General features: G+C 45.0%; 1 protein-coding gene across 1 annotated transcript in view; it reads left to right on the top strand.

Annotated features, from left to right (window-relative positions):
• Positions 1 to 25,585, top strand: part of LOC142296638 (putative cation-transporting ATPase 13A4) — a 523,287-nt gene that overhangs the window by 379,114 nt on the left and 118,588 nt on the right. Inside the window, exons 20-22 of the mRNA XM_075340491.1 lie at positions 4,948 to 5,070; positions 5,772 to 5,851; positions 7,966 to 8,008. Coding sequence (XP_075196606.1) covers positions 4,948 to 5,070; positions 5,772 to 5,851; positions 7,966 to 8,008 — 246 coding nt within the window. The remainder of the gene's footprint in view (positions 1 to 4,947; positions 5,071 to 5,771; positions 5,852 to 7,965; positions 8,009 to 25,585) is intronic.

Here is a 25,585-nt window from a genome sequence, read left to right as displayed (position 1 = left end):
GGGGCCACATTCGAGCCCATTGTGATCCCTTGTACCTGTAAGTAAAATTGATCCTGAAGAAGGAAATAATTTGTGGTCAGAATGAGAGTTAGGAGGTAAATAAGATACCTATGAGCGAGATAACCTTAGGATCCAATTCAGATTGAATTACTAAATCATGGACTGCCGCAATACCTTTGTCATAAGGAATAGAGGTGTAAATGCTAGTTACATCTAGCGTTACTAATAATGTATTTTTGGGAATTGAGCCAATTGTGGATATGATCTGTTAGAAGGCCCCGGTGTCCAAGATGAAGGATGGAGCCTTCTTGAACAGCGGAGTCAAGATTTTCTCCAGAAAGATGGAAAGTGGGGACAGAAGAGTCTGTAGGTGTGACAACAGGGCAGCAGGGAGGTTTATCTAAATGTTTGTGGATCTTGGGTAGTATATAAAATATTGGTGTAATTGGATGTTTCTTTTTGAGAAAATGAAATGTCTTTTGATCTATAGTATCTTCCTTCACATGTTTCGGTAGAAATGTGTTAATTTTATGATCAAGCTTAACCATAAGATCAGATTTACGTTTCTAAGTATTGGAACAGGTAAAATCCCCATGAAGAGGCAGTAATCTCATTCAATTACTTAAATGCAGGGAGGGACTATTGGATCCACAAACTACAGTCCCTAAATTCCAAAGATCTCAATAGGGACTATGATCTACAATCCTTTATGTGCTAATGTTTCTACGTGACATTCTCATATTTCTCTACCCAGTATTTCTACTGTTCCATATATCCATATTACCAGATTCCTCTCTCTTTTTACCTGAGTACATCATCTACTGGCCATACCACCCTGGTTACGCCTGATCTTCTCTGCTCTTGGAAGCTAAGCAGGGTTGTATGTTGATGGGAGACCTCCTTAGGACCACCAGTGCTGTAGGCTGATTGATTATACTCTTTATAGTGCATGTTCCACTCCCATGTACAGTCTCTCTATAAAAGTCAACACATACACACATGTTCTCATACCTCTGCTAGACTCTGTCATAGAGTATAGCACATTTATTTTCCCTTTAAATAATGCTATGTTCTCTGTCTTATATACTCGATATATTCTACATATCTATTTTTACTAAACATCATTAGTACTAACTACAAATTTGGAGACATATAACTACTTGGTTTAATCTCTAACTGTATTATATTGTATTGGTATTTCCAATAATGATATGTTTAATTTATGTCCCTTTAATGTTTTCTTTTTCCCATTGTATACGTTTCTCCAGTCCATTGCCATGATCTCACTGACTGTTCTCTTCTCCTCCCCATAGAGCCATGCTTAATTTCATGTGTGTCTCTTCCATCTCCTCTTGCAGTGGAGATCCTCCCACACCCAGACCCCTGTATCCTAGGCAGCTGTCTCCACTGGCAGCGTCCGCATGGCTGGATCTATCCCCTGCTATCATGCTCCTCTGTCACTCTACTCGTCATATGATGCTACTTCCTGGTGCTTTCCTATTGGTCCTCAGGGCCGTGAATGTCTCACCCCCCACTTACAAATCACAGAGCGCACTCTATCTCACTAGAGTGCCACATAGACAGCGGTGGACATCGCGTCAGACCCAGCTGCGCTGTTCGCCATGCTGTTCACCGCGCTGTTTTCCACACTGTTTCGAAGGACCCTCTGCATGGTATGCCTAACCTTTATGGGAGCTTACTAGCACTGCTGTATAATGTAATTAATGGCTACAAATCATTCACATTCTCTAGGCAACTGGTTACCAGTGGGAGCTCATTAGCCATGCTATATAATGTATTTATGGCTAAAAAGCATTTGCATTCTCTAGGCACTTGCTCTCCAGTTCCTATGATATTCTCACATCCCATCCTGACCTCACAGTGACTCACATTGTCCTACGTGGTTCTTCCCAGCGTCACTTATTCTCATATACTCCTATGTTTTTTCATGTATATTACTGTTTATTTACTTTATGTATCCTTGGTTTTTGTTACACTTTATAGCACACTGATGAAGGTCTTTTGACTGAAACGTCTGTGCTTGTGCTGGTCCTACAAGTTCTTCACAATAAAAACCACTGTTCACATTGATCTTGAGTGCCAAGTTTCTACATCTATTTGAGATGGTTTTGGACCCTACTTGTGCACCACCCCAGAAGTGCCGTGTGTATCAATTCACTTTGTATTTGGTACAAACACCAAACCTTTAGAGTTCGGGTTTGCTCATCACTACTTTTTTTTGCGCTTTTGACGCTTTTTTTTGTCTGTTCGGTGCGTAATCATTTAAATAAAGCTGCTTTGTTTTTGAATCTTTCTGGTATTGACATCCTCAGGTCCTTAGGTGCAGATTACATGCATTTTTTATGCATTTCTGCCATGTTAATGCACCAAGAATGCATGTGCGTTTTTTACCTGCATCTATTACAAGTCTATGGGCAAATTGTGCACAGAGGACTCCGCATACATGCAAGAAAAATTGACATGATGTGGTTTGGAAAAATGCATCGCAAGTGAGTTAAACAGCTAGAGATAACCGAACCTGTTCGACAAAGTCTCGCCAAACTCAGGTTCGGTACGAACCTGAGCTTGTTCGTTCGGGCTTGGCAAACAACACAAGCTTTAAACTTAAAACTCAGCGTTCAGTTCAGATTCCCAAGATCACCGAGTTTTCAAAAATACATTTGAAATCCAGTGCAAAGGGGTAGGAGCAAGTGCTTCACACTCACCGATTAACGGGGGTGTCTCTCACACTGCTACCAAGTGGCTGAACGCTGCTCTAGTGGCCTCTCTTTCACTTCTTGTGCCACTTATCACATATGCACTGCATTGTTAGTGTTAAAGTGCTAACGGAATGCGGGACACGGCCCCACACTTTAACAGTGGCAGTGCCGGCAGGGGGCCAGCCGCTATCAGCGGTGACACTCAGGTAAGTTGTGGTCACAGCAGAAAAAAATCCCATGGTCCTCATTCCCTGAGTGACATCCTTGCTGATCATGGCTGGCCCCCTGCCGGCACTGCCACTGTTACAGTGTGGGCCCGTTTTCTCTCCCCACCAGCCATTCAACAGTAACAATGTCATCTGGGGAGTGCGGGGCAGCCCACACCTCCATGCCAGCACTGTCACTGTTAAAGTGCTGGTGGGGTGCGGGACATGGCCAGGCACTTTAAGCCAGAGTGCTTCAGGTCACCAGAGGTCATACCATGGGAACCCAGGTATGACCTCCGATGAACTGACATAACTGCTGCCAGCCGGGTCCTTATTGTCAATGTTTCCCGGAACTTGGAGAGATTGGACATGTTTTTGGTCTCTCCAGTCTCGGATGTAGCAGAGCCAGGACCATCGTGAGAGCTCGTGTGAATAACATTAGATCTGGGTGTTTTGGGGTTAATAAAGTGGAGAAAGAGAGTGGTTTTGTATTTTATTCCAAATAAAAGATTTTTTCGGTGTCTGTATTTATTTACTTTCACTTACAGATTAGTGATGGGGGGTGTCATAGATGCCTGCCATCACTAATCTAGGACTTGATGACAGTTGGGAACTGTCATTAACAACTCACTACCCTGATTGCCACTGCATCAGGGCTATTGGGAAGAGCCGGTAAAGTGTCAAGCTTGTCACATTTAATAGATGTGACAATCTTGGGCAGCTACACGTTGCTATTTTTAGGCTGGGGGGCCTAATAACCATAGGCCTCCCCATCCTGAGAATACTAGCCCCAGATGTCGGACTTTATCATGGTTAGGCATCAAAATTGGGGGGACTGCACATCATTTTTTAAAATTAATTATTTAAATAATAATAAAAATAATAATAATAATAGCTGCATGCGGTTCCTCTTATTTTGATACACAGCCAAGATGAAAGCATGGCTGGGTGCTGCAGCCTTTAGCCATGGGTTTTATCTGTGCTGGGTATCAGAATATGGGGGGACCCTATGCCAATTGTTTTATTTATTTATTTTTAAACCACAATACTGATGGTAGAGGCTAGAGTGTACGGGCTACTTCCAGGTACAACGTCATTTCAACATGCCCCTTTCACATGATAGGGGAATGTCCAAAATGCAGTCTGACGTTTTCAGCCAGAATAAAAATTATTTTTCTAAGTTCACATGGGCATGGAGTTGTTTATAATAGAAGCAGTATTCTGGGGGGAGAACACCAGATATGGGAAGTGCAGGGGAGGTGAAGCCTCCCCCTTGTATGATTATGGTGGACCCCCCATCTGGGGGTCTCACCCCCAGACTCATGCATCTATTATAAACAACCCTATGCCCACATGGACTTATAAAAAGAATATTGCTTCCTCACATCAGCTATATTGGTGGAGGCCTTTGCTGACATCATGCCCATGTGACCCGAAGGGGTGGCCCTTCTGGTCACATAGGCATAACATCAGCAAAGGTCCTTTTAGCCACTGAGATTTAGACATTACCGTAGCAGATATAGACACATGGACCCGGAAGCAACAGCATCTCCAGTGAGTACCCAGCAATGTGTGTGCAGTGACAGGAGATCATCAGAGTATTTAATGAACTCAGATGACCTCCTGACTACACCGTCACGACACCAGCACTTCCTGGTGTTGCGGGGTTGTCGCCAGGATGTCATCCGCGTTAAAGGTATGAAGGCTTGGGTTCGGTTCGATAGAGACTCACGAGCGCACCCCTTGTTTGGTACAGTGAGTCGAGCCGAGCCATGGGGGGTTCGTTCAGCTCTATACACAGCATAAAAATAAGCACAGTGGGCAGGGGATTTCTATTAATCCCAATCACTTTGCTTGTACTATAAAATACGCATAGTCAAAAATGCAAGTTACACTGATCGTGGGAACGTACCCTAGAGTTGTTTTTTTGGTTGTTTTCTTTTACAAAATGTTACATTTTTTAACCCAAAAATATAAAACTTTCTTACATTTTCATAATCTAATTTTTCTCTTTGTTGGAGTCACAAATGGATGTTAGTGATGGATGGATAAATAACCCCACCACCCTCGGAAACTTCCACTTTGCAATGAATGGAAAGTCCTATCAAGTTTTAACTCAATATTTTCCTAATTTACTGCCAAAGGTAAGTTTATTTATATTTTATACACTATGTTTAATTGATGTAAAGTGCTCTGTCTGGTTACATTTTCAGAAGTTCAGCTCTTCAGGCAGCGTAGTGGTCCTATTCTCTTTTAATGAGCCGTGTTCTGGTCTGCAATTAGGCAACTAAAGTCTTACTAACATTTCACCAATGCGTGACTCATTTGCTTCCTTATTGCATACCACTTTTTATGTCATTTAAAGAGACCAGTCTGATTCCCTAACATGGCTGTTGTAATAATCATGCATTCCTCATAAAATAACAATTTTGGAGCTCCATTTATTAGATCTCTACAATGTGTTATTCCTCATATATTAATGTCAGACTTTATATTACTGTAAAGTATTGATGGTTTATTTAAAAAAAAATCAGCTTCTTCAACTACTTCTTTACACTTCATTCTTATGTCATAGATGGGTAAAGATTATGAAAATGTACAGAGGTTGATAATTTTCAGTAAAACGGATTCAATAGGGGGAAAAAAAAAATCACCTGAATCCATTTCAGACGATACCCCATACATTGCACATGGACTTGGGGGAGGTAGTCATGTACAAACCTAAGCACCACTACTTTTGTATTTAGATAAATTGATACTTTGTAGGGTTATTTTTTATCTATGCTGCATTTATGTAAATGATAGGTGTTTTATAAAGCTTTAGATTTTATATTTTGGTTTTAAGGTACTATTAAATGGAACCATTTTTGCGAGAATGACTCCAAGGCAAAAGTCGAATCTTATTGAAGAGCTTCAAAAATTAGAGTAAGTTTGAACATTTCTTATAAGGTTCTTATAAGGTTCGCTCAGACTGGCATATACATCAGAAGAGCGCTATCCGATGCTTTCTGGGACATCACCCACTTCAATGTTACACTATGTGGCAGTGCTGATCATCGTTTGTTTCAGCATGAGGAAAAAAAAAATCGCGGAATGCTGCATTTGGCAGCATATATTAGATAGGGCGCACCTATTCAAGTCAATGGATGCGTTCAAAACATCAGACTGCACTGATGAGATCTGAGTGGAGTCCGAAATGTGCGAACAAAGACAATGGAGAAGGAGAAATTAAGTTCTCCATCTTCTCCCTATGCCCAAATTCTCGCATTGGAAAGAATCAGAGGACAGTGAATGACACTCAGCTCACACTCAGATCAGAATGTCATTAGCATATAGAATCCAGTTCTTTTACATCAGAGAATCATTTGTTAGTGTGAGAATACCCTTAATAAAGTCCTGACCAATTTAAAATCTGCATAGGGGAAATGAAGGTTTTGGCCTCTCACCGAATTAGCATAGCAAGGAATGAGGCAGAATTGACTTTTTCAATCTTAATAGTTATGTAATATTAATATAAACTCCATGTCCTCAATAGTGAAATTGCAACTCCAAGTAGGAAAAGTTGTGGCATTACGGATCAGTGGACTTGTTAATGATATGCAAATGATGAAAAAATGGAAACTAAATTTTCAAAGCATCTCAATTCATTCAATATTGAATATGAGCACCTCATAAAGAAAAATGACATCCACTTACACAGAAGCTATCAGCGAGGTATTGGCTGTCTGAGGAATGATCTGCCATGCTGAAGAACTTGGGAGCACAAATCATCCTGGCAGCTCCAGACAAATGATTTCCTAGATGTGTTAGATGGAAGTTCAGTACGGAGACACTGCAGGCCTTAGTAACACATTTGGGCCATGCAGGTTAGTGGCGGTAGCACAGCAACATACATGGCACTATGTTGAAAAACAGCCCCTGGGATACTTTGGAGGATTCCTGGTCTGATTTTGATGATTTGAGGACCCAAGTGCATTTACCCTGGAAGAACATTCCTGAGACAACCAGCAATTACCTTATTGCTAACGTGTGTAAATTCCTATATGAGGGTGCTCACACGCTATAATAAATAAATCAAGATGTTTAAACAAATGTTTTCCAGATTTTCATTATTTGCATATCTTTAACATGTCTATCATTCCTGTGATTTCCATACGTTCATGACTTTTCTTTCTTGGTGTTGTAATTTCAGTGTTGGGGAGAGTAACTATACTATACTACACTTACATTTACTACAGTAACTTACTGTGTAAGAAAAAAACTCTGGTACTCCAACGTGGAAAAATAATAGTTGGTTCTAACATTTCAGCCTATGACTCAGACCTTCATCAGACTTTGATTACAACAAAGAAAAAAGCATAATGATATATTTACACTAAAGTCAAGATGTAAATAAAGCCATGAGGCATAAACAACTGGCCAGAATATAGTCACATAGGATAGCACAAAATTTTGAGAACATATTATTATAACGGAATTTCTGCTCAGGGAATATTTATGTGTATAGTGTTCATATATAGGTTTAGATAATGGAAAAATGAATCCAATCATGTTTCGGAAATATTTTTGATGCAGTTCCGGAAGGGAACACAAGTGGGAGATAACAGAGTATGGAAAAAGATTAAGACCAAGAAAAGAACAGGGGAAATAAAGTTTCTAGTGAACAATTAGCTTACTAAAGTAAGACAAGATAATAAGCTAAAAAAGAAAATGGAACAGAAATAAAGAGAGGGCACAAAAAGCTTACCAGACTTTATTGTAAATATATCATTATGCTTTTTCCTTTATTATAACTTTAGTCTGATGAAGGTCTGAGTCATAGACCGAAACGTTTTCAATTGGATTGCAATTGCCAATAAATCACTTTATCAATTTTTCACGTTTGAGTGGCAGAATTTTTTTCTTATGTAATTAAGGAGTGGTATCCATTCTGAGCAACGCAGCCCCCCATTTTAAGATATAGTGACATACATTCATATTGATTACAGTATCCTGTGTATTATATGAACATCTAATTGACCTCCATTTTTTTATTATAGCTATTTTGTTGGGATGTGTGGAGATGGGGCCAATGATTGTGGGGTAAGGAAATGTTAGCCTGATAAAACAAATGATTTACTGTGACATATCGGCGTATCATATATTGGCATACAGTATCATGTGTACCTTCAATTTTTCCTATATGACAAAGACATACTAATATACAATGTAGGTGGTGAGCCTCGATGTTTGCAAAGCGCTGTGGATTGTGCTGGTGCTATATAATCAATTATAAAAAAAAAGAAATATATGAAGAAAATAAATATATATTGAATTAGAGTAAAGGTTTTACTTAAAAACCTTCTGCACCATTAGATTTACTTATTGATATAAGTACATACTAGTTGAGTACATTTACAATCTCATTTATTTACTTCTCTTACACTCATCTTGGGCCTGTACTGTGAAAGCCAAATGTTTTAAGGCTGACAAAAAATTTGTTTTTCACAAAATTCGCTGCTTCAGTGTTTACAGCTCTTTTATTCAGACGTTTTTATGGTTACTGAACTTGTCACGCTGTACTCTAAGATGTACAATAGCAGTACAGCGCAGTAATGTGGGACTGAGAGGATCCCTGAAACTGTCTGAGAAGGTAGTTAGCTGGTAAACCACTAGGGGGCGTAAAAGTGGAGGAAACGTATGAGCAGGGAATTCCCTAGCAGAGGTAATACTAGTCGAGCCCACCAGATGGCAGTAGAATCGTCAGAAAGCCGTGTCACAACATGAGGTCTTGTAAGTACACAAGGGCAAAGTGTAAACGTAGTCAGAGGGAAGAAAATAGTCAGTAGCCGGGAAATCAGAGCCTAGAAGCGAGGGGGAGTGGGAAGACAAGACAGAATTAAGATAAACAGATAAGGAACGAACAGGGAGACAGCGGGAGAGACACTGATGGAAACAGACAACAGAAGAGGTTAACAGCTCAGGTGAACACGGAGGTCAGGAGGGGGCAGGGCAGACAACAGGTCACTCAAGAGCAGAACACAGCAGAGCCAGAAGTATCACTGGCGAAGTCCAAGAGAAACAGTGCCCTAATAAAGTAGCCTGACCTCCAGAACGAGGCAGAAAGGATTAACCCCTAACGTGACCTGCATCAGAAGTGAAACTAAAAAAAAGGCTCAGCTCCAGCTGAGCCAGGAGTCAATCATGACAGAACTATAATTAGAAGCATTTCCTAAGTTTGCCTGTTTTTTGCCTAATCAGTGCTTGGAGTGTTTCACAATTTCTGTGATTTTGTTTGTCCACCTGCTTTTTGAGGCTTGACCACAAGTTCTCAATGGATTGACTACAAGTTCTCAATGGCACTGCCATCTAAGGTGTTTTCTGGCAATAGCCCAAAATGTCATGTTTTGTTCACTGAGCCACTTCGTTATCATATTTTGTTATATATATACAGTTAGGTCCAGAAATATTTGGACAGTGACACAATTTTCGCGAGTTGGGCTCTGCATGCCACCACATTGGATTTGAAATGAAACCTCTACAACAGAATTCAAGTGCAGATTGTAACATTTAATTTGAAGGTTTCAACAAAAATATCTGATAGAAATTGTAGGAATTGTTCACATTTCTCTACAAACACTCCACATTTTAGGAGGTCAAAAGTAATTGGACAAATAAACCAAACCCAAACAAAAATTTCTTATTTTCAATATTTTGTTGCGAATCCTTTGGAGGCAATCACTGCCTTAAGTCTGGAACCAATGGACATCACCAAACGCTGGGTTTCCTCCTTCTTAATGCTTTGCCAGGCCTTTACAGCCGCAGCCTTCAGGTCTTGCTTGTTTGTGGGTCTTTCCGTCTTAAGTCTGGATTTGAGCAAGTGAAATGCATGCTCAATTGGGTTAAGATCTGGTGATTGACTTGGCCATTGCAGAATGTTCCACTTTTTTGCACTCATGAACTCCTGGGTTGCTTTGGCTGTATGCTTGGGGTCATTGTCCATCTGTACTATGAAGCGCCGTCCGATCAACTTTGCGGCATTTGGCTGAATCTGGGCTGAAAGTATATCCCGGTACACTTCAGAATTCATCCGGCTACTCTTGTCTGCTGTTATGTTATCAATAAACACAAGTGACCCAGTGCCATTGAAAGCCATGCATGCCCATGCCATCACGTTGCCTCCACCATGTTTTACAGAGGATGTGGGGTGCCTTGGATCATGTGCCGTTCCCTTTCTTCTCCAAACTTTTTTCTTCCCATCATTCTGGTACAGGTTGATCTTGGTCTCATCTGTCTATAGAATACTTTTCCAGAACTGAGCTGGCTTCATGAGGTGTTTTTCAGCAAATTTAACTCTGGCCTGTCTATTTTTGGAATTGATGAATGGTTTGCATCTAGATGTGAACCCTTTGTATTTACTTTCATGGAGTCTTCTCTTTACTGTTGACTTAGAGACAGATACACCTACTTCACTGAGAGTGTTCTGGACTTCAGTTGATGTTGTGAACGGGTTCTTCTTCACCAAAGAAAGTATGCGGCGATCATCCACCACTGTTGTCATCCGTGGACGCCCAGGCCTTTTTGAGTTCCCAAGCTCACCAGTCAATTCCTTTTTTCTCAGAATGTACCCGACTGTTGATTTTGCTACTCCAAGCATGTCTGCTATCTCTCTGATGGATTTTTTCTTTTTTTTCAGCCTCAGGATGTTCTGCTTCACCTCAATTGAGAGTTCCTTAGACCGCATGTTGTCTGGTCACAGCAACAGCTTCCAAATGCAAAACCACACACCTGTAATCATCCCCAGTCCTTTTAGCTACTTCATTGATTACTGGTTAACGAGGGAGACTCCTTCAGAGTTAATTGCAGCCCTTAGAGTCCCTTGTCCAATTACTTTTGGTCCCTTGAAAAAGAGGAGGCTATGCATTACAGAGCTATGATTCCTAAACCCTTTCTCCGATTTGGATGTGAAAACTCTCATATTGCAGCTGGGAGTGTGCACTTTCAGCGCATATTATATATATAATTGTATTTCTGAACATGTTTTTGTAAACAGCTAAAATAACAAAACTTGTGTCATTGTCCAAATATTTCTGGACCTAACTGTATATATATATATATATATATATATATATATATATATATATATACATATATATATACATATATATATATGTGATGTCCTATTGGGCACAAAATATACAATTCTTAGTTATAGTCTCGCAGACACTCTGAAGGCTGCTTTACACCAGAAGATCTATCGTGCGATAGATCGTCGGGGTCACGGTTTTTGTGACGCACATCCGGCATCGCTGGCGATGCCGGCCTGTGTGACACCTCCTAGCAACGCAGTATCGCTCACAAATCGTGAGTTGTGTACTGCTCGCTAGGTTCCATAATATCGTTTAATTTAGTAGTTCATCGTTTCCGGGGTAGCACACGCCGCTCCGTGTGACACCCCGGGAACGATGAACAGCAGCTCACCTGCGTCCCGCGCAGCCGGCTATGTGAAGGAAGGAGGTGGGCGGGATATTTACGTCCCGCTCATCTCCGCCCCTCCGCTTCCATTGGCAGGCGGCCGTGTGACGTCGCTGTGACGCCAAACGTCCCTCCCACTCCAGGAAGTGGACGTTCGCCGCCCACAGCGAGGTCGCACGAGAGGTAAGTATGTGTGACGGGGGTTACTGACTTTGTGCGACACGGGCAGCGATTTGCCCGTGACGCAAAAAGGACGGGGGCGGGTACGATCGATTGTGAAATTGCACAATCGGTCGTACCGTGTAAAGCAGCCTTTAGCAGTACTGAATATGAACAATAATCATGTAATCTAAATATATATATATATATATATATATATATATATATATATATATACACGAAGAGGAATTATCTCTTCTAATACTGAATATTGAGAATTGTGCCTGTATTATGCTGGGTAAGAACTGAGTGCACAGTTTCATTGTAGCTCCTTCCGCAAAGGAGGGATGCCTGTTGGCCAACAATGCATTTACCAATAATCTTCATTACTTGCAGTGTTTTTAGGAGGGAATGGACATGAGTAATATTTAAAGTATGGCACCACTTATTATAAATGAGACGAGCTGTTGTATCATGCCCCATTCTGCTCCAGTTGTGGTAACTTTGGTGGATCTGGGGGAAACTGGAGTAAAAACGCCAAAGGATACAAAAAAATATTGCTACTTTTTAAAGTGATTTCTGGCATAATCTCATTAATGAATTAGAGCCATAGAGTTTTTCCAATATATGTAGGTTTTATGGTTTCTTTGATCCACTGTACTCCACAGCAGGTGACCTCAAATGCCGGCTCCATGAACCTGCATGTGTGGTTACCAGAGACTCTACAAGCCAGAGAGTTTTAAAGAGGTCACACCGTATAAATACGACAAATTTTTAAGCATTCATCAAAGTCATTTTGACCAGTTTTTCCTAATGGACTGCAAGTAAGGGCTCTTATCCACTTGTGTACTGCTTCAGATGCAGGAGCATTGGAAGAGAAATGCTAATGACGCTCTGCTGCGGTTGTCAGCCAAGACTCATGCGACTGTGATGCGATCTTGAAATCGCATCACAGGAGCGGAGAAGATGGAGGGAGCACTTTCTCCCCATCTCCTCCATTGTCTGTCTCTGCATGCACCGCACTGCAGTGGCATAAGATGGGAGTGTGTGTCGCCCGGGGACCAGGGGTACTCAGATCCGGGCCACGGGGTAACTTCTGTAGGTATCACGGTGGCGTGACCCGGTCTTTGATCCCAGGCTCCACAGTAAAAGGGGATTTGGTAAGGGAGATTGTCCGTGACGCCACTCACGGTTGTGGTGAGATTGGAACACCACCGCTGCTCTGGACGGGGATCCCGGGAGTGATGGTATGGAGCAGCTAGATGTTAGTTTTCCCCTCCGTGGGTAGGGGGTTGGTTGTCCGGGGCCCGGTGAGGTAGGTGGATGGGTAGCAGGGGGGTTACGGGGCCTGGTGAGGTACAGGGTCGCGGGGGCAGCGCAGTGCCGCACGGCACGGTGGTACTCACTCAGCCGGTAGTGATGATGACACTGTTCTCAGTAAAACACACGGCTGGATGGACGGGTCCAACAGACGGCTGCGGTTGTTGTTTCTCCCCTGACCCAGTTTGGTGGTATAAGTCCTTTCTTTCACCTCCGTGCACACTCCTCCTGCGTTCCGGCTTCCAGCTGGCTCCCTGGTTCAGTACCGGTGGGCCACCGCCCAGCCCCGGCTACCTACGGTTCCACCAACTGTCTCCCCGGCTCCCTGCAGACGGCCACTACCGTCTGCCTGACTTTCTGTACGAGGGTCCTAGGCTCCAACCTAGGCCCCTGGCTATATCTGCCTCTCTGCAGACCTCCTCCCTCTTCCTCTGCCTGAACTTGACTGGGCTTGTTTCCTGTCTTGGCCAGCCAAACTCTTGGGTGGGCGTCTCCATCTCCTAACTCCGCCCACCTGGTGTGTCTGTCTGAGCCCAAGGAAGAAAGCAGGTAACTTTGGGGATGTCTGCTGTGAACTGCTGGGGGTGGGGGTGTGTGTGTGTTGTTATCTGTGGCCCCTGGCGGTTCTATTGGAGTGGGATGTGGGAGTCTGTAGAGGCCTGGTGTCGAGAGTGCGGTCCTTGCACGCTGAGGAGGAAGGACGAAGCTAGCCAGAAGGCGCCCCTACACCCGATCATTACACATCAGCCGCTGGAGCTGGTTGCCTTGGACCATGTAAAGCTCACCCCCATCCAAAGTGGGTACACCTACGCTCTGACCATAGTAGATCATTACTCAAGGTTCATGGTGGTTGTCCCGGTCAAAGACCTAACCGGCCGTACCGCCGCTAGAGCGTTCCAAGCTTACTTCTGCCGACCACATGGATACCCTGAGAAGTTGCTTACTGACCAAGGCCCAGCCTTTGAAGCGGAGGTGTTCCATGAGTTCTGCCAGCTGTATGGCTGCAAGAAGATCCGGACCACGCCTTACCATGCCCAAACCAACGGTATGTGTGAGAAGATTAACCATTTGGTCCTTGGCCTCCTCAAGACATTGCCGCTAGAAGAGTGGAACCTGTGGCCGGAGAAGCTGCCTGACTTGGTCAATATGTACAACAATATCCCGTCCAGCTCAACGAAATGCACCCCAGCATATCTGATGAGGGCTCGCCCCGGCCGACTGCCGGTGGACCTGGAAATGGGACTGGAAGCCCCAGAAACACTCCCCTCGACGGCTGAATGGGACACCCGGCGGAGGGTTCAGTACCGACAGATTCAGGAATATGTGGAGAAGAATTTAAGTCGGAGTCGGGAACAACAGGAGCGGCGCTTCAACCAGAAGGCGTCTGCTGGCCCTTTCCAGCCTGGAGATGTGGTGCTGAAGCGGAAAAGAAGAACCCACAAGCTGGATGATCAATGGGAACAAACCCCATACGTCATACAGCCCACAGGATGGGAAGATGGGAAGGCCTACCAGATCAGTCGTGACCAAGGGGGCACTTTGGCCACGGTTTCCCGGGACCATCTGAAAAGGTGCCCACCAGCATTGAGGGCAACGGCTGAAGTACCGGTTCCTCCACCCACAGAGAAGGCAAAAGAGGTAATCCACACTGTGATGGGTGACTTCCCAGCGGATTGGCCTACACAGAACGGTGCGGTGATTCTTCCAGTGATTCTATTCCCACAACCAGTGGATGAAGAAATGATGGAGGTGGTCAACCGTGAGCCAGAACCAGTGCCAGTGCCCAGGGATGAACCGGTGCCCAACTCCCCTATGCCTCCGCCTGCCCCACACGATAACAGGGAAGAGAGACTGATTGTTCCCTCTCCCCCGCTACCTGTCACCACTGACACCGGACCTCGGAGGTCCACCCGTCCCAACCTAGGTAGACCCCCACTTAGGTACAGGGAAACCGTTCTTTAAAAGGGGGGGAAAGAGTATGTGTGTTAAAAGTTTGAAAGTTTTTGAAAAATGAAAATGATTACCGAAGCCTCATCTGATTGAACCGTGATTGAACTGGTCATTGCCGGCACCGTTGTCCCCGTGGGGACCGTTTAAAGTTGCGTAAGGGACTCCTTACGGACAAGCCCGTGAACTTGTAGGGCAACCACAAACGTTAGTGGCTTGTAAATATGTTGTGTTGTTGCAGCTTACCGTTACCGCCTCCGGAGAGGCAGGTTGGAGGGAGGGCCCGCAGTGGAGCAGGCTGGGGCCCAGCCACCACCGGAACCGGTGGCTACCCTCTGGAGGGGAAGGACAGATTCCGCTCGGGTAACTTGGTGCAGGACTGGGGTCAAGGGGTGCTGCCTGTTTCTTAGGGGCAGCATCAGGGCCAGGTTGCTTGGGTGGGTGAGAGCGGAAGCCGTAACCGTTAAAACCATTTTTTCAACGTTTAAGAAAAAGTGCCACCCGTTGTGGGATGATGTTCTTCTATTTGTATTGTGTTTTTATCTTTCTTCAGAAAAATAAAACCGGTGTTGGACGGGCAGCCCGCGGACAGTCTGCATTTTGCTAAGGGGGAATGTGACGCCCTGGGCAAGCCAGGGGTCACAGGTAATGACATCACCACACCCTACACCCCGGTTAGGTACACCTTAGCTAAACCTGAAATCCTTGTTGCCTTCCTCCAGGGCTGATGTCCACACCAGGGGGTGGGCCAGGCGGTTGGCTCCGCCCGCCGAGGAGTTCACAGTCCTGGAGGCGTGAAAACCAGGCAGATGAGTTTAGGAGTTGAGTGGTAAAGGAGCAAGTGTGAGGAGGAAAGTGACAGAAGTAGAGCCTGAAGTTAGTCCGGGTGTGTGCCCCGGACTGAGACAGCAAGGTTTGCAGACGGCGGTGACCGTCAGCAGTGGAGGCTGATCGGAGGTTGCTGAAAGGACCGTGGATGGGTGGTGGCCCGGCGGTACCGGACCGGTATACAAAGAGAAGCCAGCACCATTGGCAGGGGCCTTTCGGATCCCAGCAAGGCTAGGAGTCGCCGTGAATTTGCCAAATCCGTCAGTGAAGGGGACCTCCGGGTCTCCAAACAACTAAGTCCCGATTGAAGGCAACAGTCCAACCGTATGAGAGAGACACCGCCACCGCCAAGGCACCAGTTTCTCAGGGCCAGCGCCTGCGGGCAAAGAGGGGCTCCTCTGGCCCATATCCAAGTCGGGGAGCGGGTTACCGGTGGGAACCCATCGCAACCAACAGAAGTAAAAGGTGCAAGGAAAGAGACAGTCACCGTTAACTACCGGGGAAAAGCAACAGCAGCCGTCCGTGGGAACCGTCTTTCCAGCCGTGTGTTTCACCGAGAACTGTGTCAACGTCTCAGGCTGAGTGAGTACCACTGTGCCGTACGGCACAGCACTGCCCCCGCGACCCTGCACCTCACCAGGCCCCGCACCCGGCCTGCCATCCACCCCTACCCCATCACCGGGCCCCGGGACAACCAACCCCCTACCCACGGAGGGGAGAAATAACAACAAAGCTGCTCCCTGTCACCGCTCCCGGGATCCCCATACAGAGCAGCGGTGGTGTCCACACAATCACCACAACCGTGGGTGGCGTCACGGACAATAAATCCCCAAAACCAATCCCCTTTTCACTCACGGGCGAGGAGCGCCGCTCGAGTCCCCGGGATCTGGCACATTGCTCGAGCCACCGAGCAGCAGAGGCCGCAGCAGCAGCGGCAGCCTGACCCGAGCAGAGGGAGAGCGCAGCGTCCCCTCCTTCGCCCGCGACAACTGCAGTGCAATTTTACACACACGTGAGGCGAGACATATGTATAGAAGACCATGGGAAAGCAGGGTGCTGAGGGAAAAATCCGAGTGTCAGCATAATTATCCTGTAATCCAAGCTGGGGGGAAGTGAGAGGAAACGGGGGAGGGGGGGGGTCAAAATTTTGTACCTGGGCCCGTTGAACTCTAGTTACGCCACTGCAACCAATCATAGGCACCGGTGGGCGCAGGAAGAGGGGAATACGAGATGGAATAATGAGCGGCTGGCATTTTCAAAAGCTGCAGAGGCCGCCGGAGCAGTGTGACAGCCGTGCAGCGCCACGCCGGTGATCGGTAAATGATTGGTGATGAGAGATGGGGGAGAGGGAGAGACCAACAGATAGAGAGAGAGACCGAAAGACCTGCATTCTGTTTGTCAAAAAAGCGATTTATGGAGCTGCCAGCAGCTACTGAACACTATGTTCAGTCCTTACAAGGACTATTTATTAGTTGGATCTACAAACGCTCTGCTGCACACAAAACAATCTATGTACACTGCCAGCTCCCTATCACTGCGTGTGCACAAATTGACCACTGGCTTATATAGCCGCTATGATGCTGTGTGGCCAAGCCAATCACAGTAACACCCCAGCAAAGATGACTGCGGCGTTACTGTGAGGGCAAGCAACATCAGATGTGTTCATTGGCAGGAAAACAGGCGCCAGGAAGTCAGAAATGAAAATGAGAGTATCAGAGCGGATGTTGTTTTATCCGTCGGATAGCGAATGGTGCGAATAACCTGTTATCCGTCGGATACCGAATAATGGCGAATACATTCGCTCATCCCTAATAAGGACGTAGAAATTGCTGTACAACCAGGTTGAAGATGTGAACCATGCACGTGTAAGGTCACCTCAGCGAAGGACTGCCAGCAGCTTCACAATGTTATCGCACACGGCCTTCCCTGGCTCCTGGTTTATTGGAGACAGCCATTGCTCAAACTTGGCCTGGATAGCTGTCCACAACTCTTCAGCTGTGATAATTTCAACACTGCCTGCTTGCATTTAGCCCTAGCTGCATTGAAAAGAGGTGGTGAGATTCCCTTAGCACTGTTGTAATGTATGTTATATTAAGGGAGAGGATGATGATGCAGGTGGAGACACTAGACTATGTGGAGGAGGCATAAGCAGTAGAGGAAGTGGTAGATATATAGGTGTGTCCTGCAAGTCTTGGGGATTTCAAGACTTTTGGAAAAGACCCTTGCCCGCCTGCCCCTACAGTCACCAGAGTCACCCAGTGCCCAGTGAGCGAGATGTAATGCCCCTGGCCATGCTTGCTTGTCCAGGTAAAAGTGGTGAAATTCAACCTGTCAGATAGTTTTTCAAGAAACAGGTGATGTTATCCATGACATTCTGGTGTAGCACAGACACAGCTTCAGAGAATTAATGGTGACTGGGCAACTGGTACTGAGAAACTGCCACAATCCTCAAGTTTCAGAAACCACCTGTATCCACCAGATGAAAAAGCAGCATTTACATGGCCAACAGTTTAGATGTGGTGAAGTTCAAGCTATTTGCTTTGGCATGTGTAGGAGGAAATAATCTTTTACTGGCTGGCTGGTGTGCTGAGAGAGGGTGGAATAGGGTCTACACAATAGGATCTACACAACAAACTTGTGGACTTCGAGGGAGAGGCAGCCTGAGATGTAATGGTGGATTGAGAAAGATGTGGTGTGCTCGGTGTCTCACATCTGTTAAAAACACCAGGCAGGTCCACTTCTGTAACAACTGATGGGCCCTCACTCACCCAGACTGTAGCAAATAAACAAGTGGATATTCTGCGGAGATAGATCTGTGTGAGAACACTTTCAATGGTGATGGTGAAGAAAGAAGCAGCAGGCATGGTTGATGAGGTGGCCAGTGGTAAAGAAAGTCTGCTAGACCATGTTTTAGCACAGATTGAAAGAGTAACGTATGTCTGTAGAGCATGTGCCGGCTCATGCATGTAGTAGTCAAATTTAGAATTTTTGCTTCTACTGAGTTGTTGTTTACAAGGTTGGCAGATAATGAAAGTTCAGTCATCCTTTGAGGTCTTAAAAAGAATCCAGATCAGGTAACCCTTCCAGTGAACTGCAGACCTGTGTCCGCTGCTCGCCACTGCCAGAGTTGTAGCTGAGAATGCAGTGCTTATCATTTTTGCATCATTATGTGTTTGTGCAGGAATCGGCAACATAACCTCCTACTTTTCATCCTCTTCCACCTCCTCTGACCTACTCAGCTGCATGCCTCTGGGTTCACACCAAATGGGATTTCCAACCTCACTGTCATCCTTTTTATTGTCCCACTCATCACCCTGACAGTCAATCTCCTCCTCTTCCTGCCTTGACATCACAGTGCAGTACTCATGTGCCTCAGGTGTCTGACTCTCGTCATCATCACCTCCCCACCTGGGGCTTAATGTCTGGTGATGAGGGTCTTGATTTTCCAATTTTAATGACCCTGAATCTAACTAAGAATATGTTTAGGCATCAGTGCAGATGCATTCCATCTCTTTAGTCTTTGAATCTTTGAAGAAGACCTCTGATGCCCATGGAATAAAATGTGTGAAAATCTATAAAGACTCGCTTATCTTTGACTCTCCACAGTCAGTTGGGTGATTGTAGAGTTCTGATGCGGGGGAAATGAAAGTAAATGGGGTGCCACCTCTGAGAACTGTACTGTGTGTGAAGAGGAAAAAGTGGAGAGGCCACTTAATGCAGCACTTGCAATCCACTGTAGCACATGCTCTTTCTGGCCCTCATTTACAAGTTGTACAGTTGTGCGGCTAGAAAGTGAGTGAAGTAGTCTATCTAGTATTGGAAGTTGTCAGCTGTCTTTGGCTAGTACAAACCGTTTTTTGTTCAGTAGAGATTTCATAAACTTTAGCACTTATCCCACGCACACCTCGAACACCACGCTAAGGCGGGCTTTACACGTTGTGACATCACTACCGATATATTGTCGGGGTCACGTTGTTAGTGACGCACATCCGGCGCCGGTAGCGACATCGCAATGTGTAAATCCTAGGTGCGACGATGAACGAGCGCAGAAGCATAAAAAATCGTTGATCTGTGTCACATCATTAATTTCCATAATGTCGTTACACCTGCAGATACAATGTTGTTTGTCGTTCCTGCAGCACCACACATCGCTGTGTGTGAAACCGCAGGAACCATAAACATCTCCTTACCTGCGTCCACCGTCAATGCGGAAGGAAAGAGGTGGGCGGGATGTTATTTCCCGCTCATCTCCGCCCCTCCGCTTCTATTGGCCGGCCGCTTAGTGACGTCGTGGTGACATCGCTGTGACGCCGAAAGCACCTCCCCCTTGAAGGAGGGATTGTTCGGCGGTTACAGTGACGTCGCCGAACAGGTATGTGCATGTGAAGCTGCCGTAGCGATAATGTTCGCTACGGCAGCAAGCACCAGATATCACATGTACGACACGGGCGGGTGCTATCGCACTCGACATCGCTAGCAATTGCTAGCAATGTCGCAACGTGTAAAGCCCGCCTTACTCTTCGTTCCACCACGATGTCGGGATTTCTCACCCATGTCTGATGTACCATTTTTCCTCTTTTAACCAGCTGTTTCACAACCCAAAACCCAGTCACAAAATTGATAATCACTATTTAGGGGATTAAATTACAATTTTAACCTAGAGCAAATATTTTGCAATATTTAGATAAAATAATAATTTTCAAGCCCTTGTGTTTTGAACATTGTGGATGGTTTCTGCGCCCTGATTGGCTGCCGAAACATACACACAAAGTTAAGGAAAAAAATGCCCACCATGCCTCTGACCTCTTCTCAGCTCCTCCCCTCATCAAACACGTCCAACCGTATATCATACACCACCACTATCATGGGAAAAATATAGCAAATGTTTGTGAACCCACCATTTTGTTTCAGACAGTAATTCCTCTGTGCTTTGTGGATCCCACCTGAGCTGCAGCCTAAAAGCATTCCATAAGCAAAAATATAGAAAGGAAAAAAGGGTATACACTTATAAAATTCAAAATATTCTTTATTGGAAATCCATTTAAAACATGCTGACAAGTTCACCTCCTCCTATTACGCATTTCAGGCATTCTCATGTCATACTTTGTCATAGAGATTTACAGGTATAAGAAACCAAATAGTTTAAAAATCAACATACACTAATAGGACATTGCTGTTTGGAATAGCACAGGTGTGCACATACATTAATTAGAAACCCATATATAGCAAATACACATAATAAATACAGTATGTACATCTAATATAATAACATTGTATCATTTTGAAAATTCATGTTTGGTGTTGAGTTGTAATATCCAATACATTTCTCTTAACAAACCTTTCTGCCAGCCTCCACCTCTGTACAGGTGCATGTCAATAAATTAGAATATCTTCAAATTGTTACCATATTTTTCGTTTTATAAGACACACTGGATTATAAAATGCACCCCAAATTTAAAGATAAAAAAGGTAAAAAAGAAAAAAAAATGGGGTCCGTCTTAGGCTATGTCCGCACGCTGCGTTCTGGTTTGACAACAAAAATGCACCCTCTGGCAGACTCTTGAAAAATATAAACACTGCGTTTGAAAAGAAAAACACGGTAAAAATGCATGCGTTTTGATGCGTTTTCACTGGATTTTCCCTGCATTTGGGCTGCATTTTGGACATTACATTTTTAAAGAAGAAATAAAATATGATTGGATAGGATTTGATAGATAGCTAGAATACATAGATAGATAGAGTTATAGATAGAAAGAGTAGATAGCATGACTGTCCGTAAACAGCACTATGGGGAGATAAGTTATGCACACCAGTGACTATGTAAGGGGAATACATGAAATAGCAGAAACTGCTGTGTGAATACTGACTTGAAAAATCCAATAGCTATATGCAAGAGTGAAAATGTGAAAAATGGAATCTGCATTACTGCCATGAACATATGAATCAAGAGAAATTTAGCTACTGAATTGATCAATGCAATAGAGCCCCAACACTACGCCAAAGTATTTCTCTACGTTGGGGTCCCTAGCTTGTGTGTGTCCTCTCATGCAGTTAAAAAACTTACCGTGTATGGGAAGCTGAGACCCAGGCTATTTATGCGTATGATATGGATTGGCAATAGGTGTGGTTGGGGAGGGTTCACAAACGAAAAACTACTAACAATAAGGAATAACGTTTGGAACACCATTCTAAGTCTGAACTGGGTGTAAAAACCTAAAAATGTCCGCACGCTGCGTTCTGGTTTGACAACAAAAATGCACCCTCTGGCAGACTCTTGAAAAATATAAACACTGCGTTTGAAAAGAAAAACACGGTAAAAATGCATGCGTTTTGATGCGTTTTCACTGGATTGTCCCTGCATTTGGGCTGCATTTTGGACATTACATTTTTAAAGAAGAAATAAAATATGATTGGATAGGATTTGATAGATAGCTAGAATACATAGATAGATAGAGTTATAGATAGAAAGAGTAGATAGCATGACTGTCCGTAAACAGCAGACAGAGACAGAACCACGCGATGAGAATGAACTCTGGTAAACCTTTGAGGTGAGTGCCGCGACACAGGGAGTAGTGTGGGGCCCGCAGCTGTGACGTCAGAGCTTCACTCGAGTTTATTGTCATCGTGTGTCTCTATTTCGCGGCCTGATTTGCGGTCACAGGTGATGGCACCACTGATCGCGCGGCTCACTTCAGTTGCTGCATGGAGTTCATAGCTAGCGGTTGTGCTCTATGGCCGCAGTGAACTTCTGATGAAGCAGAGCTGGAAGCATCGTGGGACCTCGTGTGGATTATATCAGATCTGAAAGGGTGTTTGGGGGTTAATAAAATAGTGAAAGCGGGTGTTTGTCTTTTATTCCAAATAAAGGATTTTTTTGGGTGCATGTGTTATTTACTTTCATTTACAGCTTAATTATGGGGGGATGTCTCATAGACACCTGCAATGATTAACCTAGGACTTAGTGGCAGCTATGGGCTGCCATTACATCTTTATTAACCCAATTGCCACCACACCAGGGTAATCAGGATGAGCCGGGTAAGGTCCCGGGACTGTTGCATCTAATGGATGCTGCAATTCCAGGCGGCTGCTGGCTGATATTTTTAGGCTGGGGGCAGCCTAAAATTGATATGCCACACCAGTCTGAAAATAATAGCCAGAAGTTGTGTGGCTTTATCTTGGCAGGTTATCAAGTTGGGGGGGACCGCATGTTGTTGTTTTTTTTTTTTTTTCTTATTATTATTTATTTATTTTACTGCACGATGTAGACCCGCCACCGGTGGCTGTGATTGGTTGTAGTGAGACAGCTATCACTCAGCGTGGGGGCGCGTCTGATTGCAACCAATCATAGGCACCGGTGGGCAGGGAAAGCAGTGAATATGAGATGAGCCTAATGAGCAGGGGAAGTGAATAGGTGATTATCCTAATGAGCAGCAGGCACTTTCAGAAGCAGCAGAAGCCACGGGAGGAGTGTGACAGCTGTGCAGTTCCACGCCGGTGATCGGTGAGCATGAAGGATGGGGAGAGGGGGAGGGAGAGACCGACCAACAGAGAGAGAGAGAGAGAGAGAACAAGACCGACAGAGAGAGACTGAGACCGACAGAGAGAGAGAGAGACCAAGAGACCTGCATTTTTGTTGACAAGAATGTATCCAAAATGCAACCAAAACGTAGTGAAAATGCTCAGCTAAACATTTCGGTTGTGTTTTGATGCACCTCTTTTATTTCAATGAGTGGAAAATATAACCAAAACGCAGTGAAAAAGTGACATGCTGCTTTTTTTATGCAACGATTTTGACAAATATTTGTCAAACAAAACACTGCCGAAAAAAAGCAACATGTGCATGGAATTTTGTGACTTCTTATAGACTTTTCTGGGGAAGCACAACGCATGCAATTTGTCATTGACACGGTGCAGTTTAAAACGCAACCAAAATGCAAGAGAAAACACAATGTGCACACATGGCCTTATACTCTGATTTTGTCTTACCAGAGGGGGAAGCAGCGGTGGTGGAGCGGGGTCACAGGAAGAAGAGGCAGTGCTGGCAGCCGCGGCGGGTCTGTGCTGGTGGTGGCGAGTCAGTGCTAGCGGTAGTGGCGGGTCAGTGCTGGCAACAGTGGTGGTGAGTCAGTGCTGGCGGCTGCGGTGGCGGCTCAGTGCTGGCAGTGGTGGCGAGTCAGTGTTGGCAGCAGCAGCGATGGGTCAGTGCTGGTAGCGGTGGCGGGTCAGTGTTGGTGGTGGCGGCAGGTCAGTGCTCACAGCGGAAGCTGCGGTGGTTGTGTGGTGGAGCAGACTGGGGTGGCGAGTGTCCCAGATGCTCTGTCGGCGGTGAAGGCTTCAAAGAAATGGCACCTGGAGCGGCATGTGTGAAGATGGAGCTCTCATGCAAGAGCTCCTCCTGCACACATGCTGACTCCGGGTGCCATCATTTGAAGCCCGGACTGCAGACAGACCATCTGAGACATCCGCCACACAGCCACCGCAGCATCCGCTGCCAGCACAGCCACTGCGTCCGCACAGCCAGCCACCATCCCGCCCTCACACAGTGGAACGCAGCAGGCCACCAGCCCTCCCGCACAGAGAGGCAGCCAGCCACAAGCACAAAGAGGCAGCCACCCGCACGATCAGACAGGTACCCAGCTGACCGCACAGAGTCGCACAGACAGCCCACTGCCAATTCTCCACCTCTCGGTAGGCAATATTCTGATTTTAAGACGCACTCCTCATTTTCCTCCCAAATATTTGGGAGAAAAAGTGTGTCTTATAATTTGAAAAATACAGTAATTTATTTGGTAATTCAAGTGAAACGCATATATTATACAGAGTCATTGTAGAGTGATTTTTTTCAAGTGTTTTTTTCTGTTAACGTTGATGATTATGGCTTACAGTCAATGAAAACCCAAAAGTTATTATCTCATAAAATTAGAATTGAAAAATGATTTTAAACTCAAAACTGTTGGCCTACTGAAAAGTCTGTACAGTAAATGCACTCAATACTTGGTTGGGGCTCCTTTTGCATGAATTACTGCATCAATGGTGTGGTATGGAGGTGATCTGCCTGTGGCACTGCTGAGGTGTTATGGAAGCCCTGGTTGGTTTGATAGCAGCCTTCAGCTCGTCTGCATTGTTGGGTCTGGTGTCTCATCTTTCTCTTGACAATACCCCATAGATTCTCTCTGGGAATTAGGTCAGGCAAGTTTGCTTGCCAATCAAGCACTGTGATACTGTGGTTATTAAACCAGGTATTGATACTTTTGGCAGTGGGAATAGGTGCAAAGTACTGTTGGAAAATTAAATTTCCATCTCCAAAAAGCTTGTTGGCAGAGGGAAGGAGGAAGTGCTCTAAAATTTCCTGGTAGACGGCTGCACTGACTTTTTTCTTGATATAACACAGTGGACCTACATCAGCAGATGACATGGCTCCCCAAACTTCACACTAGACCTTAAGCAGCTTGGATTGTGTGCCTCTCCACTCTTCCTCCAGACTCTGGAACCTTGATTTCCAAATAAAATGCAAAATATACTTTTAGCTGAAAACACCACCTTCGACCACTGAGAAACAGCCCAGTTAATTTTCTCCTGGCCCATGTAAGACGCTTCTGACGTAGTCTATTGGTCATGAGTGGCTGGACACAAGAAATATGACAGTTGTAGCCCATGTCCTACGTCTGTGTGTGGTGGCTTTTGAAGCACTGACTCCAGCAGCAGTTCACTCCTTGTGAATCTTCCTCAAATTTTTGAATGGCCTTTTCTTAAAAATTCTGTAAGGCTGCGGTTATCTCAGTTGCTTCCTTTTTCTATCACACTTTCTCCTTCCACTCAACTTTCCATTAATATGCTTGGATTCAGTATTCTGTGAACAGCCAGCTATCATAGCAATGATCTTTTGCGGCTTTTGCTCCTTGTAGAGTGTGTCAATGACTGCCTTCTGGACATTTGTCAAGTCAGCAGTCT

The sequence above is a fragment of the Anomaloglossus baeobatrachus genome, chromosome 3, assembly GCF_048569485.1.
Source record: "Anomaloglossus baeobatrachus isolate aAnoBae1 chromosome 3, aAnoBae1.hap1, whole genome shotgun sequence".
Classification (NCBI taxonomy): domain Eukaryota; kingdom Metazoa; phylum Chordata; class Amphibia; order Anura; family Aromobatidae; genus Anomaloglossus; species Anomaloglossus baeobatrachus.
This window is presented reverse-complemented; position numbering and strand designations above follow the sequence as displayed.